This window comes from Myxocyprinus asiaticus, chromosome 19 (assembly GCF_019703515.2).
Source record: "Myxocyprinus asiaticus isolate MX2 ecotype Aquarium Trade chromosome 19, UBuf_Myxa_2, whole genome shotgun sequence".
Taxonomy (NCBI): Eukaryota; Metazoa; Chordata; class Actinopteri; order Cypriniformes; family Catostomidae; genus Myxocyprinus; species Myxocyprinus asiaticus.
In genome coordinates, this window is record NC_059362.1 from 37,658,157 (window position 1) to 37,672,970 (window position 14,814).

Sequence of the window (14,814 nt, forward strand, 5' to 3'; positions counted from 1 at the left end):
GATATTATCTACTTCCAGTAGTGGCCTAATCAGAGTTACTGATAATACAATACCGATAATTATGTTATGGCTGAAAGCTGATATGATGGAAGATATTATAATAAGTCTGTACTAATTTGCCTGTTTATGCTGTTTTGCTGAGTATGTACCCTGATATCATTTTGTTTTAATAGCTGGCTGATCACTGATACAGATAAATATTAACATGTCAAGGCCGATTCCTGATATGATGGCTAATATTACTGGTCTGTACTATTTTAACGTATTTTTTTTTTTTACACTGCCTGGCCAAAAAAAAAAAAAGTTGCATACTCAAATGTTTTGTTAGACCACCTTTAGCTTTGATTACGGCACACGTTTTTCGTGGCATAGTTTCGACAACCTTTTGCAACGTCACAACATTTATTTCTGTCCAGAGTTGAATTTTTGGTCGAGATCTTGTATTGATGATGGGAGAGTCAAACCACTCCGTAAAGTCTTCTCTAGCACATCCCAAAGACTTTCAATGGGGTAAAGGTCAGGACTCTGTGGTGGCTGATTCATGTGTGAAAATGATTCCATATGCTCCCTGAACCACTCTTTCACAATTTGAGCCCGATGAATTTTGGCATTGTTGTCCTGGAATATACCCGTGCTGTCAGGGAAGAAAAAAAATCCATTGATGGGATAACCTGTAATTCATTACCTTCAGGTAGTCAGCTGACTTCATTTTATTGCCGCATAACATTGCTGAGCCTAGACCTGACCAGTTGAAGCACCCCAGATCATAACACTGCTTCCAGAGGCTTGTACAGTGGGCACTATGTATGACGGGCACATCGCTTCATGTGCTTCCCTTCTTACCCTGACACGCCCATCGCTTTGGAATAGGATAAATCTGGACTCATCAGACCACAAGCAGACTTAAGTATCTGTTTATTTAAATCCAAACGGCGACTTTTTTTTTTTTTTTTTTTTTTTTTTTTTTTGGCCAGGCAGTTTATATATGCTGTTTGAATTATCCCCCATATTATCTACTTCTAATTGTGGCTTAATTACTGATGCCGATTAATACAGAAACAAATCATATAAAACCCTGTTAATATTGGCCTATACCGATAGGGTCATCCTTTATTTTCAGATTATTATACCTCTATAGAAAGCTAAAGATGTTTATTACCGAATTGTAACTTCAGATGTTTATAAACTTCTTCCTCACTTAGTTGCCTTTAAAATCAGGGCTCTTTGCTAACTAAATGGTAATTATGAAGAAACAGACAATCTATAATCGGTGTTAGTCTCTCTATCCCACTGCTGGTACCATCAGTCATTACACTTTCAGTCCAATGTCTGCATGCTCTGTCATGTTATAACACTGAGTCACCATGTCAGTGTTTGTGCTAGAGCGCAAGGCCAGTGCTCATAGGCTGTAATTAATAAAATGCGATCAGAGAGTCCTTCAGTGCTTTTCTCTCCACAGGCTTCACCCGCTGTGTTTGTGTGGGGTTGATTGAATTTGATACAGTCTCTCTGCTGGTGGGTGATGTTGGGGCTCATCCCACTGTGCCCGTTAACAACCTGCTGGAGAGAGACCAGAGTTCCCAGCACTCTCCTCTCTGATGCATTTCATCTTACACTGCTCTCCCTCTATGGCATGCTGTGTACAATAGAGGCTTTTCTATCCAGCTTGCCAATGGGATGCAGTTCCCAGTTGTTTCCAAGTTGCTTTGGACAATGACCTCACTTATCAAAAGTTGATGCACCTGATTGAGGATCAATTGCCAAACACTACATTACACAACATAAGAGAATGTCTACTTTTCATGTTTCATTGCAGCAGAATAGTAGACGATATCTTATGTAGTGTGTACTTTTCCAGCCACATTTGTGTGAGTGTATATTGAGGCTTATTGTGTGGATTCTTTGAGCAATGTGTGTTGTGTAAGAAACAAAACATATTTGCTTCCTTCTTGCTTGTGGTTGAGGTTCCTTTGAACCAGAAAGTACAGTAGAAAGAGTGGGAAGTTACAAAGTCTTTCAGCCATCAAAGTGCACAATAGATGTTAATTATGATTTATATATGTTGGATGCTCAGACACATTGAGCAGTGGAACTCATGGGTGATACAAGTTTGAATAACTGACTGTCTGATCTGGAGAAATATGGAGTTGAATGGTTTCTTCTTCACCTCTTTGGTATCTTTGGCATGACAGTTTTCACATGCATAAAAGAATAAGGTTCCTTTTAAAGGTTCCTATGGTTTTGGTTTCTTTTATTGAAGTTTGTATTCATTTTGGGTTTCCGATACATGTCAATATCCAGTGAGCTTTCTGTTTAGCAAACATGCATAATGCATGCATCTGTTTGCTTTGACTGCAGATGATCTAAGTGTGTGTGGAGAGAAAAGAGACCTGTGACATTTCCAGCAGTTGGGAGGAAACAGCTCTATCAATGTGATTGGCACACAGTATGTGTGTGTGTTTAAGTGGGGAGAAAGTGATGGGCTGCAGTCTATCTAGTCTAGTGCATCCCATCAATCATATTCAACAGCCTCTGTTCATTCAGCGTTTCCTCAACGATGAATGGACGTGCAAACACACACACACACACACACATACTCGCACAACTTTGGGTTATTGACAGGTCTCATGCTTATTTTTTAAACACTTGGTCAGAAACTAAATAAAAAAGGAATAGTTTGAGGTGACTATGGGTAGTTGACAAAAGGACATGGGCATGAACCTTATTTTTAACATCCAAGATTTGGATGTTAAAAAAGTGTATATGATTTTATTTTATTTTTTTAAATTAATTTATGGTCCAAATGTGCTCATTAACACACTTGATGCAGCCTTAATGAATTTTACCCTGTATTCTCTGGCAGCACATTATTATAATGAGACCACTGAATCTTTTGGAACTGATTTTGATTAATAAATTAGAGTTTGGTTTTAATTTCTTCTAAAAGAAACCTTGTCAGGCTTTCCAAAGTGTTCTCAGAAATTTGTTCTTGTGTTTCATGGCTTGTCTCACTAATTGTATTTTAAAGCATAACATCTGTCCATCCTGTTAGGAAAAAACACCCATGGTGTTCATAAGGGGCTCTATTGACAAATTTACAATGTGACATTTAAAGGTCATTTTGGGGTGATTGGATGGCTCCTTTATGTCTTTACATCCGTTTAACTACAACAGCAAATGCAAAATTACATTTTAATAAGCTTTGTAATTGTTGGTAGTAAAGTCAGTACATGTTGTCTGAATTGGTAAAAAATCAAGAAATTCACACATTTAATTATGAAAATGTTACTCTAAAGGTCACAAAAAGCCAGGATTAGTTATCCTTAACATTTTGTCTTTGTTACTCAGTATCACTCCATAGATATGCATAAGGGAATGGGGTGGCAAAAATCTGAATGACAGTTTCCTTTCAAATCTCCTTGGCATGTTTACCTCATGCTGGGAATTGGGGGACAAACAGATGCCTGACTGGAAGCCTTTAGCTCCCTCATTCTCGCTCCCTCTCTTCCAGGCTCTCTGGTGGGAGTGGGCGATGTCATCTCCCAGCAGCTGATTGAACAGCGTGGACTGGCCAATCACAGCGTGAGACGTACCGCCAAGATGATGAGCATTGGCTTCTTCTTTGTCGTAAGTTTTCTGTGCTTCTTTTCCATTTGCACATTTGCGTCCTGTGAGGTCTTCCAGCATTGTTACACTAGACTGGTTTTATTTTAAATTTAGAGTAAAGGGACGCACATTAAAAAGTTTTGTTCTGTAATATTTTAAACATTCTATCATTACAAAGAATGTCCTTAAATGTTAATTAATTGCATTGTGCCATTTCAAGAATCAACACATAACACATAACACATAATTTAGCATCTGGGCCTCCTTTTGCATTGTAAAATTTAAATGAAATTTAAAAAAAAGGAGAAGAAATAAAAGTCCAATCTCAATTCAGAATCCAAATATTACAATGTTGTTTAGAATTTGAGTGGAGATCTTAAAAACAATGTTAGTCAATTGGAGATTTTCAATCATTAATCTTACATTTCTTAAAAGTTTATTTAAGAAAACAAATAGATAGCACATATGAAACTCAAAGGTCTGAATGTTATGAGTTAATTATGGAAAAGAAATTTAAAGAATTTCAAAATAGTTTTGGACTTGCAAGCACAGTAATTATTGTATATTGCTTTATGTTGTGATAAAATTTCCTCAAAGGTTTTACCATTCAGTTAGCCAATCTTGTGCTTAAAACGCCAATGTGTTTTAGAAAGAGAATTTAATGCTTATATTTCTACAAATATTCACTTTCCGTAATACATTTAAAAAAACAACTATACTATAAAACTAAAACTATAAATTATACAACACTGTGGTAACAGGGTTTACATATAAGATAGATCCCTACTGTGATAAAGTAGAGAAAACATTTAAGATTTTTCAGAGTTTACTTCCTTAAAGGATGTCTTTTTTTTAATTATAGAATGATCCATTAGTTAATGTTAAAACAGGGTTGACGCATAACCTGGAAACGTTTACATTAATAATAAAAATATTAATAATAATAATAATAAGAAGAAGATATCAATATAATACAAAAAATACAATAATAATAATAATAATAATAATAGAATTATTATTATTTTTCTATTCTTATTTTTTTACATTAGAATCACAAAAGGAACCTTTTTTTAAAAAACCCATAACATGTCTAGAATTAAACCTCCCTGCACTTGAGTCTGAGTACAGCTATGATTAAGCTGTTGGTAAAAACTTTACAAGCAATGACGTCTTTGTGGCAGCTTGTTAGTGAATGCAAATGTTTACGAGTCTGGTAAGTTATGACCATTGCAAAACAAATGTGTAGGGGTGTCATTTGTAGGAACAGGACATCAAATAGCACAGCAGGACACAATGATTGACATATTGACACAATCACTAAATGTCTTGCTCTTCCCTTCCTCTCTCTCTCTGTCTCTCTCTCTTTCTGTAACACACATACACAAAGCACTAATGCACTAGTTCTGTCCAAATGACTAAAGGTCTAATCTGCAAATGGCCTGTATGATTCAAAGCTTTTACAAGCCAGAGCACACTTGATTCAGCCTTTATAACATCAGACCTTAGTCGTTATTATTAGCACAGTAAATACTGATTCACTGCTGTAAGAACAAAAGGGTGAACACACGTGTCAGAACTTCAGTGGCAATGGCACATGCCCAAATGGTTTTAAGAAAGAAGGCTGTTCTTGCCCAATCAACCGAATTAAGCGGAAGCCCAGTATTAATAATTTTAAAAGGGCCGAAAAGATTGCAAAAAGACTATACAAATAGAATACAGCTATATTCACTATGCATTTACACATGACAATTGGAGATCTGCTCAGAAAACTGTTTGTAAAAATGCTCATATGCATCATCATATGGGTGAATCTCTTGAAAACCTGCCCGTGTCATGCTGTATTTCACCCTAAAATCCAAAGAACCAAAATAAGACATAAAGAAAAGGAAGCCTAGTTTTAGAGCCTTTACTATTGCTTGCATTGTAATATCGTTTGAACATCAAGTGCAAAATATTAATGATTTTTTTTCCCCTTCCGTGCAGTTAGCAATCAAGTAACACTGTACCACTTAGCGGGTCAAATTGAACCCGGCTCTTTAAATTGCATTTCAGAAATCACAGTTTGCATATTTTCCCCCTAACAGCTCTTTTATCATCAATCAACCAACCTATAACTAATTTAAAAATGTAAAATTTACCAGTTTTATATAAAGTAACATTTTACATTTGAATATATAGTGTGTATGTACAGTCTGTATTTGTGAATATGTGAATGTGTGGGTCAAGTCTTGTTTGAACCACACACAGACACAATATTTTTTTCCAATTTGTGCCCATTTTGTTTCCTTTTGATTTATATATATATATATATATATATATATATATATATATATATATATATATATATATATATATATATTTTATTTTTTGTTTTTTATTTTTTTACACCCAAACAAAGGTCTACTGTATGGTAATCACATCCCCCACCCCCTCTTTACCGCCTGAGACCCGGTGTGCATTTGCCATTTCCCTTTTTGATTTGTAACTAGTAGCACCTAATAAACAAGCAAAAAATTATAATTTTTTCTATAGCAAATAGTTTTCCTAAACAATTGATGTCCACATACAGGTGCTGGTCATATAATTAGAATATCATCAAAAAGTTGATTTATTTCACTAATTCCATTCAAAAAGTGAAACTTGTATATTACATTCATTCATTACACACAGACTGATATATTTCAAATGTTTATTTCTTTTAATTTTGATGATTATAACTGACAACTAAGGAAAATCCCAAATTCAGTATCTCAGAAAATTAGAATATTGTGAAAAGGTTCAACATTGAAGACACCTGGTGCCACACTCTAATCAGCTAATTAACTCAAAACACCTGCAAAAGCCTTTAAATAGTCTCTCAGTCTAGTTCTGTACGCTACACAATCATGGGGAAGACTGCTGACTTGACAGTTGTCCAGAAGATGACCATTGACACGTTGCACAAGGAGGGCAAGACACAAAAGGTCATTGCAAAAGAGGCTGGCTGTTCACAGAGCTCTGTGTCCAAGCTCATTAATAGAGAGGCGAAGGGAAGGAAAAGATGTGGTAGAAAAAAGTGTACAAGCAATAGGGATAACCGCACCCTGCAGAGGATTGTGAAACAAAACCCATTCAAAAATGTGGGGGAGAACCACTACGCACAGACGTATGCAAGACATGGGTTTCAGCTGTCGCATTCCTTGTGTCAAGCCACTCTTGAACAACAGACAGCGTCTGAAGCGTCTCGCCTGGGCTAAAGACAAAAAGGACTGGACTGCTGCTGAGTGGTCCAAAGTTATGTTCTCTGATGAAAGTAAATTTTGCATTTCCTTTGGAAATCAGGGTCCCAGAGTCTGGAGGAAGAGAGGAGAGGCACACAATCCACGTTGCTTGAGGTCCAGTGTAAAGTTTCCACAGTCAGTGATGGTTTGGGGTGCCATGTCATCTGCTGGTGTTGGTCCACTGTGTTTTCTGAGGTCCAAGGTCAACGCAGCCATATACCAGGAAGTTTTAGAGCACTTCATGCTTCCTGCTGCTGACCAACTTTATGGAGATGCAGATTTCATTTTCCAACAGGACTTGGCACCTGCACACAGTGCCAAAGCAACCAGTATCTGGTTTAAGGACCATGGTATCCCTGTTCTTAATTGGCCAGCAAACTCGCCTGACCTTAACCCCATAGAAAATCTATGGGGTATTGTGAAGAGGAAGATGCAATATGCCAGACCCAACAATGCAGACGAGCTGAAGGCCACTATCAGAGCAACCTGGGCTCTCATAACACCTGAGCAGTGCCACAGACTGATCGACTCCATGCCACGCCGCATTGCTGCAGTAATTCAGGCAAAAGGAGCCCCAACTAAGTATTGAGTGCTGTACATGCTCATACTTTTCATGTTCATACTTTTCAGTTGGCCAAGATTTCTAAAAATCCTTTCTTTGTATTGGTCTTAAGTAATATTCTAATTTTCTGAGATACTGAATTTGGGATTTTCCTTAGTTGTCAGTTATAATCATCAAAATTAAAAGAAATAAACATTTGAAATATATCAGTCTGTGTGTAATGAATGAATGTAATATACAAGTTTCACTTTTTGAATGGAATTAGTGAAATAAATCAACTTTTTGATGATATTCTAATTATATGACCAGCACCTGTATGTGGACAGTGGGACTAATAATACCAAGCTATAGAAAGTCTGATTTTTTTCATCAAATTTTTTATTATGTTTCCAGGAGTGTTGGTTATTCATGTTTTTGAGACATTACAGACATTACATCAGAAATTTGCATAATTAATTCCGATTCAAAGTAATGGCCAGCATTACCCAATCACTGAAAACCATGTTAAAATAAAATTATACATTATAAATTCTGAATCTATGTACTGATTATCATTGTCCCATGTCTCCCAAACATGTTGAGTGGTCCAAACATCACAGTTGTGTTAATGTTGAAAGTTATTCAAAATAACTAACATGTTTTGTTTTTTTATTTTTGAGGGAATAATGTCACAAAATCCATGTATGTGGATATTGTGTTTATCGGCGCAACGATGCACAAAAATTTTAGTTTTTTAAAGCAGCACATTTAAAGAAATCTGTAATGTTTTTTTTGTTTTTTTAAACCAGCATTATTTAAAGGCACTGTATTTAAATATTGAAGTTAAAATACTACAATGATGTAAAATACGGCTTTTTTTTATTATTATTTGGGGGGAAATGTGCTTAGTTGTCAATGTCATTAATAATCATGTGATGTTCATTAATAATTAAGTAAAAGCTGTTTTTCGAGCTGTTTTAATAACCACGCCATCAACGAACGAATCCACTGGCACAACCTCAATATTCTAAGCTTGTTTTCATGATTGTTGGCTGAATTTGTAATTCTGCTCTTTTTTTTTTTTTTTTATTGGTTGCGCTCTAGAGACTTGATTTATAAGTTTAATAATGTAAATGTTCATGTTTTTTGCAGGGTCCAGTAGTGGGCGGATGGTACAAGGTGCTAGACAAACTTGTCACAGGCGGTACTAAAAGTGCAGCATTCAAAAAAATGCTTGTTGACCAGGTGAGGCATGCAATGTATGAGAGACATATTCATTAGTATATCTCCTTTTGTGTTCCACTGAATAAAGAAAGTCATACAGGTTTGGAACAACATGAGGATAAATAAATGACTGTTTTTGTTTTTGGGTGAACTATCCCTTTAAATATAAATAGACCCAAGGAAAGTTTGTGCTTCTAAAACTGAGTGTCATTTCTTTATTGAGAGTATGCAGACACATGTAAAGTGCTTAGGTGTTGCTATTTATGGCTGTTGCTATGTGCTTTATCCCTTTTGGGGATCTCTTCTGAGCTCTCCCTTCATGCAAGTAATCCATCCCCTGACTGGCAGTCAAACAAATGAGTGTTTGCATAAGTCATTGGTGGAATGATTATACAGGATGAAAGCAGACAAAGGCACAAAAGACAAACCCTCTCCCAAGCACCGGATTAAACCCAAACAACAGTGCTTACAACGCCAGCCTTTTCTCACTTTTATTTACCAAAAACAGATTCTAGGGCTATATTTAGAGACCCACTTTCTAAATTCCTGTTGGAGCCCGTTCGACCAGGGAGAAGGTGTGTGGTTGCTGACATCCATGGTTATTAAATAAGTTTTATTGAGATTTTTAAAAAGAGATCTCAAGATGTTATTGAGTCATATGGTATACAGTTAGCTGTTAAAGGGTTTGTTTGTCCAGAAATTAGAACTCTGTAATCATTTACTCACCCTCATGATGTTCAAAATCTGTATGACTGACTGACTTCTGTCAAACACAAAAGGAAATGTTAGGCTAAATGTTTGCTTCAATCATCATTGACTTTAATCGCACCTTTTGTCAATACAATGACTGGGAGTGAACACTTGTTAAAACACACATGTTTTAAATGTATGCTTTCTGTCTGGTTTTAGTTGGTTCTTCAATTGCTGTAATAACTACATTGGGTGTCCTTTGAAAAATCCAGACTGAAAAGCATTTCTAGTGTGTGCTCATAATAAATGCATGCATCAATCTCTTAGTATCTCATTGATAGCTTTCAACATGTGCCATGCATATTTTAGCAGAAATGTCAATGTGAGCCAGTGGTCTATAAATTAAAAATAAGGCTGGATTAGTAGGTATAATGGTATTTTATTTTGATTAGATTAACAATGTATATTCATGTCATCTGCAAAGGAATGACAAGTAGGGTGGGATAAGTGTTAGTTGCACTTTGAGCTGATTTGATCTTTGTGTATCCACAGGTGGGCTTTGCACCATGTTTCTTGGGTGCATTCTTAGGAATATCTGGAGCTCTCAATGGACTGACTGTGGAGGAGAATGTAGCCAAGCTCAAGCGGGTCAGCTTAACATAATTATCTTCAATTCAATAATGTGTAACAACATCTATGCATCCCAGAGTTAAAGTCAAGACCAGACCAATACAAGACCCCCTAAGATTCAGACCCAGACCAATGCTAGACCCCTAAGACCAGACCCCCTGAGACTTAGACCCAAACCAGTATCAGACCCCCTAAGTCTCAGACCCAAAACAATACCAGACCCCAAATGACTCAGACCCAGACTTATACCAGACCCCCAAAGACTCAGACCCAGACCAATATCAGACCCCCTAAGACACAGACCCAAAACAATACCAGACCCCAAATGACTCAGACCCAGACCAATATCAGACCCCCTAAGACACAGACCCAAAACAATACCAGACCTTCAAAGATGCAGACCCCCAAAAACTCAGACCCAGACCAATACCAGACCCCCTATGACTCAGACCCAAAACAATACCAGACCCCCTAAGACTCAGACCCAGACCAATACCAGAACCCCTATGACTTAGACCCAAGCCAGTACAAAACTTTAAAGAGGCCTGGTCTAAGGCCATGTTTACACAGTATGGTTTTAAGAGGTCTCAAGGACAAAAAAACAAGATAAAGACTCCATTCTTGATAAAAAAAAAAATATTCATATTATGTTTAATTTGCTCCTAAATTCCTATAAACATTGATTTGTGTCGTATCGACACAATGGCATGACTAGATCCTTATTTTCTGTTTAATCTCATGCCCTCTTCATTGGGCCACCCCATCAGTAGTCCTGAAACTACTCTTTCACCAGCTGTCTGTCCTCCTCAGTCACAACATTGACCCTTATATTGGCACAGCATAATTAGAGAGTATTTCCATTGATGGAAAGATGGAGGGAAGGATGGCTGGATCGGCGAAGAGTGACTCATAGGCTTGTAGGAACAACAGTTGACGCAGCATTGCTCTCTAAATGGGCCATCAATTATTTATCTAGGGAATGTGGCTGAGTTAATATGACACTGAAAGGTCAGTCACCTAAATGTCAGAAAAGACAGAAAACTAATGATAAATGCATTCATTAAGCCAAACAGCCTGAGCAAAGGAATTGCGAGGTGAAAGCCAATCACTAAAAGCATCTGTGATAAAGCTTTTGGTTAGATTGGTGCTACCCTGAAACTCACCTTAAAGAAAATCACGCTGATCCATTAAAACATGTTTACGGTGACCTCGCACCTGCCGGTTATTAGTTGGACTGTCATTGGCTAAAATAAATAGTTCACCCAAAAATTTAAATTCTCTCATCATTTACTCACCCTCATGCCATCCCAGATGTGTATGACTTTCTTCCTTCTGCAGAACACAAACGAAGATTTTTAGAAGAATATTTCAGCTCTGTAGGTACATGCAATGCAAGTGAATGGGTAACAAAACTTTGAAGCTCCAAAAAGCACAAAAATGCAACAAAATTAATCCATAAGCTTCCAGTGGTTTAATCCATGTCTTCTGAAGCGATCCAATCGGTTTTGGGTGCGAGCAGACCGAAATACAACTCCTATTTCACTATAAATCTTGGCATTTGCGGTCTCCTCTGCGATCATGAATTCAATCTAGATTATACTTCCTAGAGCCATCTAGTGCTCTGCGCATGCGTCAAGCTCTAGGAAGCGTAATCGAGCTTGAAATCATGATTGTGCCTAGAGACTGCAATGGAAAGATATACAGTGAAAAAGGAGTTACATTTTGGTCTGTTCTCAACCGAAACAGATTGGATCGCTTCAGAAGACATGAATTAAACCAGTAATGTCTTATGAATTACTTTTATGCTATGTTTATGTGCTTTTTGGAGCTTCAAAGATTTGGTCCCTATTCACTTGCATTGTATGGACCTACAGAACTAAGATATTCTTCTAAAAATCTTTAAGTGTTCTGCAGAAGAAGAAAGTCTGGGAATGTTTATTTTTGGGTGAACTATTACTTTAAACAGGTTAAAACTTGTCATGTATGTTGAAGGTGTTCCCCTTTGTTTAAAATCCAGACATGACTGCAGGAGTGCCCTTTAGAACAGAACTAAACATCAGTTTGCTACTATTATGGCAGCTCTTGTACTTTCATCAAGCAGTTGCTTAGTGGGTAAGGGTCTGGTCGAGTAATGGAAAGGTCATAGACTCGATCTTCAGTTGGAATGACTGAATTGTAGAGTTAATGTGAGAACTTGTATCCCAATTGTGTTTAAGGCATTTAACACAAGGGGGTATCTCCAGGGAAACGGTGACTTCTGTTAGTGTACTGAAAGTCAGTTTAGATCAAATGCACCGCTAAATGAAAAGAAAGGTTCACCCAGTCTGCATTTGTCACAGTGTGGGTATTGGTAAGTAGTCTATAAGTTATGACATAAATTAAGAAATACTAAAGATTGTACACTATTTCTAGGTCAAATGTGAGGCACTGCCTGAGGTAACTTTGTACAAATTATAAAGAAAAATAGAAGCATTTTTACTACTGGTCTCTGACACTTTTTGATTTTGGAAGTTGATAATAGCCAGTTAGATGTATACAAAATGTATGAAATTAATTGAACACTTATTTTACACAGTATTTACTCAAAATATTTGAATAAAGAAAATTAGCATTTTCCATTGAGAATCGGACACCGTTATCAGCCAAGATATAGCCAAGAATTCCCAAAATGGCCGAATATGACCTCTGTTTTGGCAGTGCATCATATGTAGCTAACACTGAATATTCACAATGGACAAGGAAATAATTTTAGCGAGTGAGTTTCTTTATTATTTCATTCTTCCAGAATAAGTCATTTTTGCGGGTTTCACACTCATTTAACATCTGCCCAAGCCTTTGCTTGCGAAATTTCTCTGTGCAAATGTAAATGTGACAAAGCCTGCACTCAAAACAGTTTGTTTGTGAAATCGGGTTAAATCAAATCTCCTCATTGACTGCTCTCTCTTCCTTTACCAAATGACACCAGATGCATGTAGCCGTCAAGTATCAAGTCTAGAGAGTTGCCCTGCAGTTGGTATTACATTGAAAGGTTAAGTGCGCATTAGCTTGCGGAAAAACCAAGATTAGAACCAACAACTCATCCGCTCATTATTGTCCTCATCATGAGCCGTTTGACGGCTTAAAGCCTGGTACTATAATAGAGCGATCACTGTCATAATGAAAAGACAAGAAAATGTTGCTTCATGCCACATTGCATTTGAGTCTGGTGGCTTCATCAAGGTTCCTCCAGGGATGAATCTCTAGTTCAGTAGATGTTAAAGGCATAGTTCACCTGGATATTGTGAAATTCTGTCATCAGCAGCCACTTCTCCACTATCGGGCCAGTGCGAGCCAGGGCTATCAACTGGCCAACTGGGGCCAATAGCCTCGGACCTTGAGCCGAAAGACCAAAATCGATCTGCGTTCCCACCATCGAGTCAATAACTTAGCAGCGTTGAATTAACCACGGCCTCTATACTTTTTTCCCCTGAATAGTATCTCAATGGTAACCACCGGATACATGTGAATATCCCCTGGGTTGAGATGCAAGGGAGAGAGAGAGACTGTTCCTGTGTGTGCTACAAGAATTGTTGACTCGTTTGTGTGATTACTTGGCCACTGAGTGACCTTTTGTTTAAGTTTTGGTGATCGATGCTGAAGAGTAATAAAATACGTTAACAGTTCGCTGCCTCCTGACTCCTCCATTATCCAGAATATGAACGTGTTGCACAATTCTTTTCTATAAGTTATTATCATTCATTAATTTTGCAAAACATTTTTTTATTAAAAATAATATTATTTCAATGTAACAATTAGAACAAAAGGATAGTTCACCCAAAAATGAAAATTCTCTGATCATTTACTCACTCTCATGCCATCCCAGATGTGTATGACATTCTTTCTTCTGCAGAACACAAATGAAGATTTGTAGAAGAATATTTCAGCTCTGTAGGCCCATACAATTATGATTTGATTTAATTTGATTTGCAATGACATAATTTTATTTTATTTTTTTATTAAAATAATATAAATACAAATTTCCATACATGCAGTCTTGTACTCATTTTTTTTTTTTTTTTTTATTTCTAAAACATCTCAGTTACGTATGTAACCTTGGTTCCCTGAGACGAGGGGAACAAGACATTGCATCACTAAGATGACGCTATGGGGAGTGTCCTTCTATACGACCTAGTTGAAACTTTTCTACAATAACGGCAATTCTAAAACTGGCTATGGTGTTTAAGCCACACACTTTTAGGCGTGAAGCTGTCTGGTATAAAAGCGGGCGTGCAAACACCATTCCTCAGAATTTTCTGACTAAAGGACAAGAGCTCATCGCTCGCACCTCAAAGAACTCTGAGTCTGTAGTGCGGCCAGCTTACGCAATATCTTGTTCCCCTCGTCTCAGGGAACCGAGGTTACCTACGTAACTGAGACGTTCCCTTACGACCTTAAGGAATTATGATTAAATCATGTTTGCCTATAGAGGTGCCGGCTTCAGGTGTGTGATATGCAGATATAGTCGGCACATAAACTTTGAGCATTGATGGAGTGAGCCCTGCGTTCTATCACTCTTAAAGAAATGTACGAATTTCAGGTATGGGGCAGTTCCCTGGGTCTTTGTCGTGTGAAAAGCACCAATTAGTGAACACATTCCATTTCAATGCGTAAAGACGTCTCGTGGATTGTGTTCTTGCCTGTAAAATTGTGTTGAACCTGTGTTAGATGCATCTGTGGTCAGCACTTTCCTTCTGAAAATTTTACCCAGCATAACACCCTCTTGGTAGAAGTCCGGCACTGTCCATGGTGCTAGAGCAGCCAGACAGCTGCGAGTCACCGCGATGCACATGCGCCCGAGGCTCCAGGTGCAATGTGGGACATCGC

General features: G+C 37.5%; 1 protein-coding gene across 2 annotated transcripts in view; it reads left to right on the top strand.

The window, feature by feature from the left end:
- LOC127410244 (protein Mpv17) overlaps nucleotides 1-14,814 on the top strand; it is a 50,619-nt gene that overhangs the window by 20,979 nt on the left and 14,826 nt on the right. For both annotated transcript variants that reach the window (XM_051645406.1, XM_051645405.1), the window contains exons 3-5: nucleotides 3,512-3,627; nucleotides 8,560-8,652; nucleotides 9,874-9,969. In XM_051645406.1, the coding sequence (XP_051501366.1) occupies nucleotides 3,512-3,627; nucleotides 8,560-8,652; nucleotides 9,874-9,969 (305 nt within the window). The remainder of the gene's footprint in view (nucleotides 1-3,511; nucleotides 3,628-8,559; nucleotides 8,653-9,873; nucleotides 9,970-14,814) is intronic.